We start from the raw sequence: 17051 nt of genomic DNA on the forward strand, positions 1-17051 counted from the left end.
TGGTTGATTGAGAAGAGTACTAGAAAGCTAGAATCGAATAAATATGATATTAGACGACAGAGAAGGTTCCAGGTAATACTAATGCTCGAGACCAAGAACAAGAAGATTAATTGGTATTACTTTTGCGTGTTGAAAATGAAAGTGGAAAATGAAAAATTGTCAGAGATGGTGATGGAAGATTTGGAATGGAGACAGAAAATGTGCGTCACCATGGCCGAGGTAACTTTAGTTTTTGTATTCATTTGTTGGGAATTGGAGTAGCTTCCATAGATCGAAGGCGGTGTTATTTGCATTATTTATTTTATGGGAAAGTTCCAAAAAAGATCTTTCTTAATTCTTATAGTAGTTTGTTTAATATTTATAGATTGTGAAGGAAAAAACAATCCCTTAAGCTTTAATGAAGGGGGATGCTCCGGTGGACTAATTTTTTGCAAATGGTTTGGTGCCGACTAGAGAGGTCGTCAAAATCGACACCATTGTGAGATGCGTTTGTTGTGTTTATCTGTTTTTAGGAGTTGAATGGGATATGGGTAGGTTTTTTCTGAAAATAAATTTTGGATTTTCGATTATTGTGTGAAATGTGAAGTTTATGGGTTGTGAGTTTTGGTGTGGATTCTTGAGCATTTTTTGTTGGTGTTGTCTTTCACTTGAAGGATCTCGGTTGATTTGTGGTATTTTGTTTCGACAATATGTTCAATTGTTGTGGTTGTATGTCTTTGTTCCTTGGTATTCGGTATGTGTAGCACTTGCTTGTTGTACATAGAATAAATATAATATATAGATTTGGTTTGCCTAATTTTATAAATTAAGTTTAGCTGAGGCTTTTGGGAAGTAATTCGGGTATTTATGTATTGGTTTTAAAATTTGATAAAGTAGTTTTAAATTGGGATTTGGAACTGTCAGAGTTTTGGATTGTTGTTTGAGATGAAATGATAAGCCTTTATTTGATGTAGGCAACAGCTTATATCAATCAGTAGAATTTGATATGAGAAAGTATTTTGTTTTTTTCAGTTATGGATAATACAGAGACAGAGCAAGAAGAAGAATTCGTCATTAAATAACCGATACGCAAAGTCACGGGTCACTCATCTACATCGTCTAATATTTTACAACTAAATCCAACGGACAGTAACAACTGCCCCAAACTGGACGACATCTTTCACTGGTCCACCGTAGAAGGAACCTTTAATGAATACTAAATAAAACAACCAATGAAGGAAAAAGTAATCCTTTACTTACTGTTTTTTTAATGTGCATAAAAGTAATATTGAGATAATCATTTTTTTTATACAACGACAAAGATATATAAAATTTAAATATAAGTCTTGGTACATCTATCTCAATTCATTACTATTAGACCAACTTTATTAATTCATGCTACTTAATAGAAATACAATGAAATGTTAAACACGATGAAAAATTATCTTAAACGTATGCGTTGCATTTGTCATAAGGTTATATCATCTTTAAGACCATTTTTAAAATAAAAAATCGTTTTAGGATTACTATTGGAGAGTGAATTAATTCTCTACTTTAAAAGAAAAAAAAAGCCTCGAGATGATGAAGTGTTACAATCTTATCATTGAATTTTTATAAATTAGTTTTGACTTTTGAGTATATAATTTATCGTTTGTAATAATAGAAAATTACCAATTTTGAATTCACGTCATGCTTAAAGGAACAAAAACGATTTAACATTTTAAAATCACAACACAATGACTATAACATTAATTGCACATTATATGCTAGCAACATTCAAATTTATTTTGAAGCGCCTTCCAAATTAAGAATCTCTATGGTCTCTTAAGAAGAAAGTATGAATAGTAATAAGATGGCATTAAGTGTTTGGTTGAGCTGATTTATCACGGAAAGCTTTAAAAAACTGATGGGCATCACACATCTGTCTTTCATAGCAAAAAAGAGCATAGACAAAAACAAGAGGAAAGCTACACTAAACAAAGAGACAATGTGGGTTTTTTTTTTGGTTTTTAATAAAAGCACCCTTTTTTTGTTAATGCATATATTTTCTTTTACCTATCAAACATCTTTAATTTAAGAGTTTAATGATCATGCACTAACGATATAATTCAATCATAAATCATTGTTAATATGATTTTTAAAATATTTATTATAAATCATTGTTAATATATTTTTTTACGTTTGTGATTAGATAATGGTATAAACTTTTTTATGTTGTTAGTGTATAACTTTTTTTCTTTTTAATTTAAATATTTTTCTCTTTTATACTTTATTTTACCTCAATCAAACATTCTTATTTTTTCACTCTCTTTCTATTCTATTTCACTTTTTTTTTTTCATTTCGCACCTCCTTTCGTTCCTTTTTCTTTTTCCACAACCAAACACAATGAAAATAAATTGTTTGACTAAACATAAATCACATTTACTCATTCTTTAGTTATCTCATTGTTCTTTGTTTTCTTGCACATTTATTGTTCTTTGTTATTATTTGTTAATATATTTTGTCTAACACTACGATGTGAGAAGCTTAAAAATGTTTGTAATAAAAGAATATTTCAAATTAATCTTAGAAAGACTATTAAAAAACATACTTTGGTCATCAGGATTGGGTTATCCATGGTACAATTGTTTCATATAAGTGAAAATTTTGGTTAAAATTCAAACATTGAATGTAGGAAAGGCTATTGGGTGAATCGGAATAAGCACAATGTGTTTATATTTCTTTTTTCTTTTATTTGTTTGTACTAATCAAAGGTAGGATTAATTGTGAAAAGCTTTTTTCTAGAAAGCTTAGGGTTTTAAACTTTAACAAAACTATTTTTGCATCATCTTAGTCTATACGACAATAATTATTCTTTCATTGCAAAAATATTTCTGTTGCTTTGTTTTTCAAATGCTTTTTTACAAAAAAAGATTTTGTCTGCAGAAAAAAAAGTTTGAAAGATAATAGTAAAACGAAATTCAGCCCTGTTTTTTGTGTTTAGTTTCTATCTTTCAACCTCAGGTTTAAACACTTAATAATGATGAAAAGAAGATCTAAAAGTGACATGGCACACAATAAATAGCTAAACGGACTTCTATCTTCAATCCCATGAGGCTAAGATTGATGCTTAGTTTTGTTTTTGTTTTTTTAGGGGGGATGCTTAAAATTTAATAGACCTTTTTTTTAAGAATTAATATACCTTCTTATGACTTATCTAATATTATAATATATGATTTTATAATAATTGGTACTTTAAATATCGAAATAAGCTTTAAATAGGTCATTGTGAGATTACAATAATTTATTTTAATCATTTCACCTCCTTACGCACACAAAGCTCACAACCACCTGCATTGATATATATTTTCCCAAGCCCAATTTTGCGGTAAGTGAGTGGAAAAAATCACACATCTTTTTTCCCTTACACTTCGCTCATCCTCTTCACGGTTGCATGCTCCCCAGCCTCCCTTATCTCAAAATTTCTTATCAAAACCTCGACATTAAACCACCGTGACACTGTATATTGTAGTAAAAAAAAAGGTTATGAATTTCAGCTACAATATTTTCTTTTAAAAAATTAGTTCCAGTAGGATATTTCATTCTCATAACCTCTCGAAAAATTCAAATTCAAAACATTGCCAAGAGTAACAAATCTTATAATGTTGATTAGTTTTTACGTAAATATGCAATTACTCATGTACTTATTCTAAAGCAGAATTTATATCCCTAATTGGGTTGGTCGGTCCAGTGAATTTATATTACCAATCCAAGCATGGCACAACCCAGCCCATGAAAACTGTCATAGTGGGTTAGGTGCAATGAAATGAAATAATCCTACTATTGAAATTACAGAATCAAATTTTCATGAATAATTTTTAAATTACAGAATAAAAAAACTCCGACATGGGGTAGTTTGAATGGCGAACGTGATGCTTTTAATAATAGTTCCCTGCAAGCCCGAACCCATTCCGGTTATATTAATTTTAGGCAAAATTATAAATTTGATCCCCAATAATTTACTTTATAAATTTGATTTCTTATTTTGTAAAATCGTGCAATATTGATCCTATAAATTATAATTGAATGTTGACCGTTAATAAGTGATGTTAAATATCATGTGTCACGTTCTCATTGGATGATGACTGTCACGTGTCATGTTCCGGTCAAATGTCACCTCCATGAATTGTTGTTTCCATTTTTAATCAAAACATGACACATGACAGTCAACATAACTTGTTGATCAACGTTTAATTGTGATTTGCGGGGTTAACATTGCCAAATCTAAAATGGAAGGTAAATTAAGGAACAAAAATATAATTTTCCCTTAAATTTTATAAACCGAGAAAATAAAATATAAATATTTATGTACATAAGCTGACATAAGGCTTGAGAAATGAAAAGTTGATTACTCGATTCGTTCGTATCCAAAAAAAAATGCTGGTGTGGGGCATGGGGAAACGTGTCCTGAGGCCACTGGTGCAACCTGTTTCTCTGAAAGTCTACTGCTTTATCAGTTCTCAGTGATTTCACGATCAACAGGGAGGGACCCTCTGATTTTCAAAAAACTATAGATAGCGTTCCATATTTTGGCAGTACTGGATATCATAATTACTCTTTTGTTCTGCAGTGCATACACAAGGAATTAAATATAAAAGGGTTTTAGAAAAAGCTGTGATATTAAATGTTACTCTATATTTTTAATTAAAGTTTTTTATTTATTATAATTTTTTAGTTGTTATTTTTAAAGAAATCATTAGTGAAATTATAATAATTTCATATAAAATAAGTACTATCTTGGGCCCTTGGAGTAATTATAGTCGAATTTTGTATGACGAAAAAGAGTTTAAAATGGACATTATCTAACTTTTGTTTTGAGTTTCTTTTAAAAAGTTAAGGATAAATGATAATATTTTGTTTTTTAATTTATAGATAGCTGATAATTTTTTTAAAAAAAATTAATTTATTTAACTTTTAAAAATATTAAAAATGCGATAATTTTATTCTGCCGTTTAGTTTGTGTGGCTGTTTTTTTCAAAAAAATAAAAGGACGACAATCATGTATAAATTGTTAATATTAAAAGTTAATCAATCACTAACCCATGTTTTAATTTTATCCTTTATAATAATATTAGGAGGCATGACTTGCTGCCAAAGCATACAAAACATTTTCCGTTCAGAACTAGGCATGTTATTATAACATCATGATCCACGGTGCTGTTTGAAAACCTTGAAGTAGCTGCTCTTCATTACGTATAGTCTTTATTGCATTATTACAAGATATGAAAACTGTACAAAATTCTTCCAATAATTTACTTCATAATTTTACCATTAAAGTGGATGACCATCCATCAATAATTAGTATAACAGATAAATGTTAAGAACATATATTTTTTTATCACATTCTCTTAAACATACTTTTTTTATTGGGGAAAATTTATTTAAAATAACAAAGTTTTGTGAATTTTATAATTTTTTTGTTATAATTTTAACTAACTATAATGACTGCATTTAATAGGATTCTGTTGGAACTTAGAAGGCCTGTTCACGATTTGTTCATTTCCAAAATACTTCTGAAAGTAACATTTCGAAATAGCCAAGTTATTTTTTGTTTGTAAAAGTAAAAAAGAAAAAAGAAAAAAAAGTTGCCTCGAGCTCGAAGATAAAGAAGGAAAATTGAAAAACAAGACATGAATTCCGGCGTTCAGCTGGAAGGCCCCACGAGCGGAAGTGGCGCGCACCAGTTTCCTCTTTCGAGATTTTTGTTTGGGTTGGTGCCAAAACACAATTCATGGGAGTTCTGGGTACATATGCAATATTGTTCACCCAAATTAGATTCCCTCATCTAAGACAAAATAGTTGCAACTAAAATATCGAGTTTAATTATTGCTACTATTATTATATGTAAATAACATTTTCGTTCTCGTCTTTCTAATTAAAACAAACTTTAGCTTTAATCCTTTTTTTTTTCTATTGTAATGTTTTACTACAATTTCCGTTAAATTTTAGTAAAATGTATACCTAAGCCAATAACATCAGTGTCTAAAAAAGTTTATTTTCTATTTTCTTTTAATTTATTTCTTCTTAATATGTATTTTCCTTTTCTTTTTCTTTTTCTCCCTCTGATACACCCTCAAAATGATTATCGGGATTCTTAAAATAAATAGCAAATATAAGCATATGCAAGTGCAATAAATTGAATGAGGAAGGTCTCTACACAATTCTTTGAAAACAAATTAAATTGTGTTTTATCTCACAGCTGCACGTGACCCTGTTTTGTTTGAAACCCTCTCTCTCTCTATTTCCCCAACTCCAAGAACTTAGAAGCTAGAAGAGTAGTAGTAGCATAGCAAAACACTTGTTCTCTTTCCCTCCTTCCTCCACCCCAAAAGCAGATCCCATCTAAGTCAAAACAAAAACCCCTCCACCCCTCCCATTCATTGATGAGTCCTCTCTCCCCAATCCATGTCTCCATCCATCTTCACCATCATTCTCCTCTCCTTCCTCCTCTTCTCCACACCTTCCAAGTCTCAAACACCATCATGCTCTTCCAATTTAAACACAAGCACACACACCTGCCCTCCATTTCCTTCTAATAATCCCCCTTACCCATTCTCATCTACTCCAGGCTGTGGCCACCCTTCCTTCCACCTAACTTGCTCCACCCCTCACTCCCAAATCTCCATCAACAACTTCTCTTTCTCCATCCTCTCCTATAACCCCAACACCTCCTCCATCACTCTCTCCCCTCACCAACAACACCCCAACAACATTTTCCCTTCCATCCCCACTCACCCCATCAACCTCTCTTCCACCCCTTTCCGCATCTCCGCCGCCACCTGCTCCCGCCTCTCCTTCCTCCGCCCCTGCTTCCCCCCTCCTCCCCTCCCCAACTGCTCCCACTCCCCCTTCCAATGCCACCTCCTCAAAAACCCCTCCCACCTCCTCCACGACTGCGCTTCCACCCACCACCACTCCTCCTCCGACACCGACCAGTCCTCCGCCTGCCAGACCGACATCCTCGGCTTCCTCGAAGAGCTCCTCCAGACCGGAATCCAGCTCGACTGGGACGAAACTCGTGATCCTTATTTCACCAACTGCTCCTCCTGCCGTTCAACCAACAACGGCATCTGCGGCTTCAATTTTTCCTCCCCAAACTACCCTTTCCAGTGCTTCCATTTCCACCCCGAATCCACACTCTCCCCTCCCTGGTTCCGCAAATTTAAACCCAGCAAAATCGCCATCTTCACCACCATCATCACCTTAACCTCCCTAATCCTTATAATTTCAGTCACCACCGCCATGCTCCGCAGATCAAAAGCTTCATCAGCAACACAACAAGACCCTAATACCCTCTTCCTCCACAACCACCGCTCCGCAAGCCTCCTCCCTCCCGCTTTCACCTACGAAGATTTAGCTCTTTCAACCAACAACTTCGATTCAAAACGGATAATCGGCGACGGCGGGTTCGGCTCCGTCTACCTAGCAAACCTCCGCGACGGGCGGCTCGCCGCGGTGAAGTACCTCCACCGCCACCACGCCGTTTCCGCCGCGTTCTCCACCAAATCCTTCTGCAACGAGATTCTCATCCTCTCTTCCATCAACCACCCGAACCTCGTGAAGCTTCACGGATACTGTAGCGACCCGAGGGGGCTTCTTTTAGTCTACGATTACATCCCTAACGGAACCCTAGCGGAACACCTGCATAACCGTAAGGGCTCGCTGACGTGGCAGGTGAGGCTCGACATCGCGTTGCAAACGGCGTTAGCGATGGAGTATCTTCACTTCTCGGTGGTGCCGCCGATTGTGCACAGGGACATAACGTCGTCGAATATTTTCGTGGAGAGGGATATGAGGATTAAGGTTGGGGATTTTGGACTTTCGAGGCTTTTGGTGGTGCAGGATAATAACACCACGTCGTCTTCGAACGGGTTTGTGTGGACCGGGCCGCAAGGGACGCCGGGCTATTTGGACCCAGATTATCACCGGTCCTTCCGGTTAACCGAGAAGAGTGACGTGTACAGTTTTGGAGTGGTGTTGCTGGAGCTTATTTCGGGGCTGAGAGCGGTTGATCAGAATAGGGACAAGCGCGAAATGGCGCTTGCGGATTTGGTTGTTTCGCGGATCCAGATGGGGCAGTTACATCAAGTGCTCGACCCGGTTCTTGACTGCGCCGACGGCGGCGTTGCCGCCGTCGCGGAGCTTGCTTTCCGGTGTGTCGCGGCCGATAAGGACGACAGGCCGGACGCCAGGGAGGTGGTGGAGGAGCTGAAGCGGGTGCGCAACAGAGCCGTTACGGCGGCGAAGGAGTGAGTTTTTTTATTTTGTTTTTAAATTACGGGGCCGAGTGCGCATGTGGAGTTTGACTGTGGGGGGGGGGTGCACTTGTGTCGGACGGTAACGCTGACTTGACCCCACTGAAGCTACTATGATGAGGTTGTTTTTTATATTTGAAATTGTTACTATACTATGATGTTAGTGCCACGTTGGTGTTGCACGCACGAGGGTTTTTTTTTTTGTTTTTTTTTAATTCTATCTTCTATGGTTACGTTACGTAACGTCAATGGGGGAAGTGTCAGTGACCCCGTACCGGTACGGTGAGTTTTTTATTAGTACTGCGAGTGGGAGCCTACCTAAATTGAGCTCACTTATTGGTTTCACTACTACCTCATATATGTCTCGGTATATATACCATATCTTGTATAAGTTGTAACTCTTTTTGCAAAGTACATTTTTCCATTTTCAATTATAGGATAAGTTATTTACGTTTTCCCTCTCTTTTTAACTTACCAGTAGTTTTGAGACTTGTTATTATTAGCTTTGTGTTTGGATACACATTTGTAAAATTGATTTTGAATCCATGTGATTTTACAAAGTTGATTTTAAATAAACGTGAGTAAATTATAATGTGATTTTTGTTTCAATAACAGACATTATTTGAAAACTTGCCATCAAAATTGATTTTGGGTATCAAATTACAAAAATATGCATGCACATGTATTTGATCTTTGTTATTCATCACAACACAAATAGGGATATACTTGAAACACATTGAGTGATTCAAGTTTAGGGAGATGGAGAAGTTACTTTTAATTGCTTGAATGAAACTTGAGTCCAAACATCCAAACATCTTGGTCGATGCAAAAATCACATTATCCAAACACACTTGAGGTATTTTAGATTGTTAGAAAGTGATTAATTATGATGGGGGAGCTTTTGTTTTATGTACAAGACGAGTAGAATAAAGTGAAGGGGAAAGATAGGTAAAGAGGTTGATTGGCGTGGATGTTTTTTTTAAAGGGGTTGGGGTTTGGAATGCTTTCGCGAAGTGTGAGGTGGGGGTTCTATATTGGTGAAGTTGGTTAAAAAGTCTTCTAAGAAGCTTTTTGACGAGGGCGTCAACGTTAAAATGACTACTACTCCGCAACTTTCCCCCGTGATTAGCGTTTCAAAATTAGACAGTTGATATCATAGCACCCGTCCGTCCGTGACCTACTTTTTGTTTTCACTACAATACAACCTTAATCAATGCGAAATTTGCACAATCCACAAGAGCATCATATGCTGCATAGGGAGTCTGAACTAGAAGCCACCAATGACCAAAACACTAATAATTTTTATTCGCGGTGGAAGGGACCGTTAGTTTTGATGAATTTTGTTACACATTTATTCCGAATGCTATTTTAACCAATGAAAGATTGGGTTTTGCAATGGTGATGTACACACATGAAATGCTTTTTTTATTATATGATTATTCCCTTAATTGAAGTAACGACTCTCCAAAGCCGTGGCCTTCTCGTTCGCAATTCTTTCTTCTGGCTTGTTAGCTAGTTTGTATGCCCTCTCCTGAAAAGATATGAAGCAATGATAATTGTAATTAGTAACAAGTTAGCTCCAGTTGATTATTCTTTAAAACCATTATTAAAATGCTTTGAGGGAAAAGCACCACGTACTAGTAGACGCCACAAGTAGGGGACGCCATCCCTCTTCTTGATTTGCTTCTCTAACACTTCAATTGCTGTGATTAAATTCAATTTTCATCACAATAGTTAGAGACGATTCGTGGGTTTGAACGTTACGATAAAAGTTCGAGATTTTACCCTTCAACGCATTTCCAATATTCAGTAACATATTATACCAAACTTCATTGAATACGTCCACTTGTTCATCAGATGCCCCAATGATCTTCACACCAATGTAATTTTGATATTGTAAGTTCCAAAATCAACAAAAGTGAGGCCAAAATACAGTAAAGTGGTTTGATTAGTACAACCTTATAATCAGTGGCATCGAAATCTGGATCAAGTAATTCTAGCCCACGCCTATCATCAGCTATTCCATACGCATAAAGTGCTTCTGCAAGCTAAGTTAAAAAAGAGAAATGGAGGGAAGAATTGTAACCAAGAAAGAAATATATAGTTCGTGTGAAGCAAAGCATGCTAATTAGAACACTATTCTAAGCAACAACAGCAGTAGAAGACTATGCAGTTGTATAAGTCTTCAAAGCCAGTTATTTTTTGCAGGGAAATAATCTGTTTGAACCACTCAACCACCCAAATATGAACATGAAAAACTACTGTTAGGCCACACACAATATATCTCAATTTTCTTTCAACTCTCTGCAAAATGCAAGCATGTGATGTGATGTCAATAGGTAAAGATTTCTGCACTCCAGCATTTGACTTTTACTTTATTCTTAAATTCTTCAGAACAGAACAGAACAGAACATAAACTCTATCAGGGCTTTTTTGCTAATCAAATCCAACAGTTATTATTTTTTTAGAACAAATTGAAAATCAAATAGAGTCACAATGTCCAACCTAGAACCAACCCATTTGTGCACAATTTGCCTACTTCTGAGTGTGACTCTCGTAAATGATGAATTTCCTGTAAAATACTGTTTAAGGTTGCATGTGACAAAGCTAATTGCTTGTGTTAAAATGAGTGCAACAAAGCATGGTTATAATATATTTGAGCTATGAACTAGACATACTATCTAAGTAGATTTTCATATATTCATGGAAGCAGCTACTGAAGCATACCATCATTCCTCTCTGCATCCGTTGTTGCTTCTTTTTAGTCATCCTCAAAAACCTACAGTAAGATAACATTAATATATCACAATTCATGCAACATTGCATCTCAATTATATTTTGCAAAATATAACACTTCCACCTGTTTTTTAAGCCCTTAAGAAGATCTTCTGCTTTTGAAATTTCTCCAGTCTTTGCCAAAGTCCACACTATCAATACATCAAAGTGCCACTCCATATACCAGTTTTCCTGACCATTTAATATACATCCATGATATGCACAAGCATAAGAAAGTTTTTCCAACATGATACACAAGTGATTAAAAGTTGTATCAAAATCATCACTAAGAAACACAGAAAGTACATTTATTTTTTTAAAAAAAATCATTCAAACTCATGTTTTATGTGTAATGTACATTTCGTCTTGAAAATGTAAATTTATGGACTTAAAAATAGTTTTTTGTTGTTAAATATGTATATTTTTCTTATTTGTTTCTATTTGGTAACTTTGTACTATGCATTCAATTTTCATCTTTTCCTTTTATTTTTTCATTAAAATTGTGAACTGGCAGTATCGCCAGTTTAATGTCCAATCTGGTTTAAGTTTTTAATACATCAGAAGAGAACACAGATAAGTATCAACCTAACCAAAGTGTAACGGAATTCAAGATTTAGATCAATATTCCAGTTGCATATTGAAGAGCCATACAATATTACCATTTTGTTGATTCATGTGGGTGTATCTTAACTTACTTGATTAGTTAGGCATTCCGCAAGCATCTTGAGACGATCACCAATGATATCCAATTCACCACGTACATACAACCGCAAAAGCAGACCCGCAGCATTTAAGTAAACCTGTATTCAGAGATATTATAACTTGTTACAGAAGTAAGAAAGTGAGAAACTACTGGTAAATACAAAGCTTATGAAATCACATACCTCTGCACTCATAGAATCATTTCTGTCTAGCTCCTTCCATATATAATTGTCATATATCTCTAGCACTCTTTGTCTCGGGGCATTACCTTCTAAGTAGCAAAGTGCTACATGCCACCAATTGTGTGTCAGCCTGAAAGAATGAAAATTCTGTAGCTGACTAATAGAAAGCTAGACAAAGCCATGGTTAAATGAATCAAATGCTTACATAAAAGATGAAGAACCCCATGATGATGAACATTCTTCCATGAACTTAACAGCTTCTCTAAAACAGCACTTATACTGAAGAACATGGCATAACTGCAGAACAGAATTCAATTATTACACTAGTTATTTAGGTCATAATTTATGAAAAATTCTTGTTACAACCAATTTCTGAAATTTGACAGCATAGTGTTCATAACTTGTGACTTCATTATGCCTAAAACTAAAGCTTGAGATAATCCCCCTATCAATGGTTAATTGCTTGATTTTTCTACAAACCTATTACTGCTTTCCTTTTTTAGATTCATAAGAAATACAGGGAACTTCTAAGACATTAAGTGGTATTGCAATGTATGCAAAAAGAACAGGTAGAGGTTTATTCAAAATCTTAATTGTTAACTAAACAACTTGGAAGATAGTAATAAGTACTACTCTAAGGTAGAGTGAATATTCCCATATTTAACAATTACATTGACCTACAGCATGCTGTGCCCAGCTGTCTTGCTTATTGATTTCAAATCCCCTTTTGGCAGCTTTCTCAGCTTCCTCCATCCGTCCAAGCTCAAGCAAAGGAAAAGCAAGCATGCCATATATGAAATTTTCTCCTTCATTGTGAGGCAGAACCTGTAACAATTAAAAGTATAAGGTACTCAGTTTTCATCAATAATAATAAATAAGCAAGCTACTCAAACGGTCCTTCAATAGAAAAATAATATAAAGAAGCAAGTTGCATCTTGTTTGGATGGCAAAAATTAGAGATCAGGATAGGATAGGAGTGGACTCTGATTTAAGCATATAATATGATGTTCCTAATTCTGGTGTTTGGTAGAACTTTGAAATTTGCAAGACAAAATTATGTTTAATAAAAAATAAAGGCCAACATGACACATTTTCCCTTGAAAATATTCAAACCAATAGAGAACTTTGGGTTAAGAACTAGGGTGATTACATATTCCCGTGGCTAAAAAATTGGGCTGCAAAGGTCTTCTAACTCCCATTCTCATCTTAACTTTTTTAGGCAACCCAAACAAAGGAAGCAAAAATAATGGAAGTAAATTCTGAGTAACAATTGACTTTTCTACAATCCAATTTAGTGGGGTTGAGTTACAAACTTTTCACTCCTCCATTATATAAGTAAAAGAAAAATCTATTATATTAACATTTTGGAAACTTCTTAAACAATATACAAGATGCAAAAATATTTTAGTAATGAAACTGTACCTTTTTATAGGTAAAGAAAACATTTATTTCCGAAAACCAATTATAGGAGAAATGAAACAGAAATGTTCTCTAATTAAGAGGAACCTTTTGAATAAGAGATAAAGAAAGACCAGGCAGACCCATGTAGAAGCATATGACTTGTGCTCTCTTTAGAGAAACCAGATCTCTTGGGAACTCTTTCAGAAGCTTCAAAACAAAAACAAGTTTCATTAATCAATAGAATTTGAGTAGCAAATCAGATGAATCTCAAAGCATGGTGCAGACAGATACAATTGGCAAACATGTCTGCAGTCTTAAGTAAGCTTCCATCTTCAGATAGAACTTTCTAAGTAACAATATGCAGAAGATCATCTAACCTTGTTCAAAATTTAGTTTCCACACATCTGAATAACAAAGGATCAACTCATCAAAGTGACAAAGTGTCCTATTAAAGCTACACGGATCATATAATGCCATTATACTCAGTGAAAGACATCAATTTTTTCAAAACCAACATTTAATATGTATTCCCTTAACTTAATGCCTTCAAGGACATACTTTTGGTTCAGGGTTCTTTCCTATTCTCTAGCACACACTTTATGCAGTTGATACCAAAATATCCATCAGCTGTCACCACTAACTTTGTAACTTGTAAGGACTCGGGATTATTCTTAACATTGCATCTATGGCATGAATCTATGTTGGCATTTGCATGAAAATAATTAACATGTCGGCTAGAGTTGAAAGAGCAAGAAAAAATCCATATGGAGGACAGCATACTTAAAGATGCAGGGAAAACCTGAGATTCTGTATGAACATTTGCTTATAGATCTTTCATTTGAATGTACAAAATAAGTCTATTGGAGCTTCAATTATGTTTTGGAGCCTTTTTGTGAAGAAACTACCAGAAAACTAATCTGGACTAGGAGGTCCCTACTGGATCCTAGCCTAATGGCACCCACACGATCAACTATCCAATGCCCTAGGGGGTGCACCTCCTATACAAGAACACACTAAGGGTAAGGGATACTGCGTCAGATATGAGATACCCAAGGCATGTTTACTTCTCTACCTACATTTTATCCCCATTGAACTCTAGAACTAACTTGAGCGTTAGAGTATAACCAATGTAAGATTCTCGCACTACCTCCTTCGGTATAGGTAGGAACATCGTCCTATAGTAATGCTTATCAATATAGTTTTAGCAATTTACATATCATCGCAACCAATGTAAGAGTGTTGGACTACCAACTTTTAGCAATTTACATATCAATCCTACAGGAGTTATAAGGTTGGTTTGGTGGTGAAGGAAGAAGGAAGAGGGAGAGGCTGTGAGTTTGAACTCCCTCACAAACAAAAACTATCAAATTAACAATTATCATTTGCCGATCAAAAAAATAAAATAAAAATCTTAAGTTAACATAGAATGAATTTCACACGCAGAGGATGAAAATATCTAGAGATCCATTTTAATAGATAAACAAGCAGCAAAACAATGTACACCGTGAAACTACATTCTTGAATATATACTTGTACTTATCTAGGTCCTCAAAGATATGAGTGTTTGTGTCATCAGTTTAATTAATCATCCAAAAATAAATAAATACACTAAGATTCAATGACAAACTTTGACATCAACTATGTTTTCAAATTTTATCTTTTTAAATCAAATTGGCCCTCAAACTGATGAGACTTGTATAATACAGAAAGGGACCTACTGAAGTCACTCACCTTGGAATGCAATTCAACAGCTACATCATCGTCTCTATCTTCAGATAGCATATAACTGATGGCATCGAAAACTAGTTTCTCGTACAAGGTGGCATGTTCCTGTAACAACAGAACTCCAATCATGCACCAAAGGAATTTATTTTTTATTTTATTTTTTGTTTCTGATGGATAGAGTCAGAGAAACAAAACAAAACAAAAAAACAAGCAATTGTAGGAAGCAAATGAGAGGGTACAAGGTTGGACTTAGCGGCATGAAGACAAGTGAGAGCACGGGAAGAGCCAGAAGAGTGAAGGAAATGTGCTGCCAAGATGTTGGCCAAGACACAGTGTTTGTCATGTGCCACTGCTTCCAGAATCACAGACCTCTCTCTGCCATAGATGAGAACCTTTCACACCCCCATTTGAGTATTGATATCAAAGAGTTTCAACAAAGACAAAAAAATCAAAATCAAATTAAGAAAAAGTCAGAGAGAGAGAGAGAGAGAAAGAGGTGATGTGAAATGTGGTACCTGATGGTAGTAAGAGTTGATGGCTGAAACGCATGCCTGAGAAGAAGTTGCAACATAGTATCCCCATCTGTCCTCCAATTTCACACCTTCTGCCATCGTTCTTCAAACTCCTTTCGTCTGTGTCTAATTTCCCAAGTCAAAGTCGTTGGTTATGGTTTTCGGGTTTAATTAGCTAAAAGATAAACAAGAGCAACCTGGGAAATCGACACAAGTACTAATTACATCTTATCTAACAAGTAGCAAGAAAGGTATTATTTATTATTAACACGTGTAATTCCAAGTTTGTCTTACTGTGCTACTACCTCTAACACCCCGGAGGACCAATTACAGAAATCAGAAGTTGTATGGTTATGAGATAATATAATTGAAAATAACTTTGAAAAATTTAATTGATACTATTTATATCATATCAGTAATATATATTTGTTAGTACATCTTTTAAAAATTGTGTTTTACTTAAAATAATTATGAAATAGATCACTTAAATTTTTTTATTAAGAGGTATGAATATGAATGAAGACAAAACATTAATAAATTTTGTGTTGATTTGTGGAACAATGATCTAAAAATAGTCAAAACAAATTATAAAGATCTAAAAAAAGATTATCAAAAAAAGTTTATATGGGTGAGATTTATGATGTGAGATATAGTGTATAAGTTATCAAAGATACATTATACCTCTTGTCCTATACATAAGAAATCAAAAGATAATGTTTTCTTGATTTTAATTATAAGAAACCTAGGATTATTTTCTTTTTACTCCTAATTAATTATAAGCCTTATTAATGATTACACTTTTTTCCCATGAAAGTTTGATGCATTGATTGAAAAATTATATTTTGAAAAATAACCTTCTCTTTAATCATTAATGTAATGAGTAGACTTAGAATAAAATTAAAATTTATGATAAGTTAATTAATCTAATTATTTTTATTAGTTTTGATGAATTAGGTAATTATTTTTTATAGATAGGAGTGAAGTAGTATGACTTATTTGTTATTGGATTTTTGTGGATGACTAACGTTTTTAGTATAAAAAAAACTCTCCTTTAATCATATTTTTATATTCACAAAAATCACATATTATTTAAAAATTTAAATATAATTTCATTGGAATTAATGCTATATTAATTAGTGGTTTCAAGTTTTTAATATCATGTGTGTAAATAAGTTAATATTTTAATGTATGTATTGCAATTAAAGTTTACAATTAATCTTGGATGTTGATAGATTATGTTGAAAGATGTAAATTTCACTTTAATGATTTCTAATTTTCCATCATTCGAAGTAATTTCTCTTTTATTATTGTTGCAACATACGTTGATATAATTTGATAATGATTTACAAATTTGGGTCTTTGAATTTTGCTTCGGAATCCTGATCCTTAGACATTATAGCGGGCCTTTTTCTTTTTACACCCTGCAAACTTATCCTACACTCTCTTCTCATTTTAATTTTTTCACATGATTCCTAAAATA

General features: G+C 34.4%; 2 protein-coding genes across 3 annotated transcripts; one reads left to right on the plus strand and one right to left on the minus strand.

Annotated features, from left to right (window-relative positions):
• The first annotated feature begins 6179 nt into the window (after nt 1-6179).
• On the plus strand, nt 6180-8728 carry LOC114379385 (LEAF RUST 10 DISEASE-RESISTANCE LOCUS RECEPTOR-LIKE PROTEIN KINASE-like 1.5). The gene has a single exon (XM_028338031.1). It carries the CDS (start codon nt 6425-6427, stop codon nt 8270-8272), a length of 1848 nt encoding a protein of 615 aa, XP_028193832.1. The 5' UTR covers nt 6180-6424; the 3' UTR covers nt 8273-8728.
• Nucleotides 8729-9555: 827 nt separating this feature from the next.
• LOC114379396 (tetratricopeptide repeat protein 38-like) lies at nt 9556-15785 on the minus strand. Of its 2 annotated transcripts, none has more exons than XM_028338050.1 (14): nt 15575-15785; nt 15299-15451; nt 15066-15164; nt 13440-13541; nt 12615-12758; nt 12139-12230; nt 11934-12063; nt 11745-11816; nt 11135-11241; nt 11002-11053; nt 10233-10322; nt 10060-10144; nt 9913-9977; nt 9556-9805 (listed from the first exon to the last, which is right to left on the minus strand). In XM_028338050.1, the coding sequence occupies exons 1-14, from the start codon at nt 15668-15670 to the stop codon at nt 9719-9721; spliced, it is 1374 nt and encodes a 457-aa protein (XP_028193851.1). In that variant the 5' UTR covers nt 15671-15785; the 3' UTR covers nt 9556-9718. The 2 variants fall into 2 exon arrangements, with proteins under 2 accessions (XP_028193851.1, XP_028193843.1); XM_028338042.1 differs by having other exon boundaries at nt 11745-11849; nt 15575-15784.
• Nucleotides 15786-17051: the final 1266 nt, after the last annotated feature.

This window comes from Glycine soja, chromosome 2 (genome assembly GCF_004193775.1).
Source record: "Glycine soja cultivar W05 chromosome 2, ASM419377v2, whole genome shotgun sequence".
Classification (NCBI taxonomy): Eukaryota; Viridiplantae; Streptophyta; class Magnoliopsida; order Fabales; family Fabaceae; genus Glycine; species Glycine soja.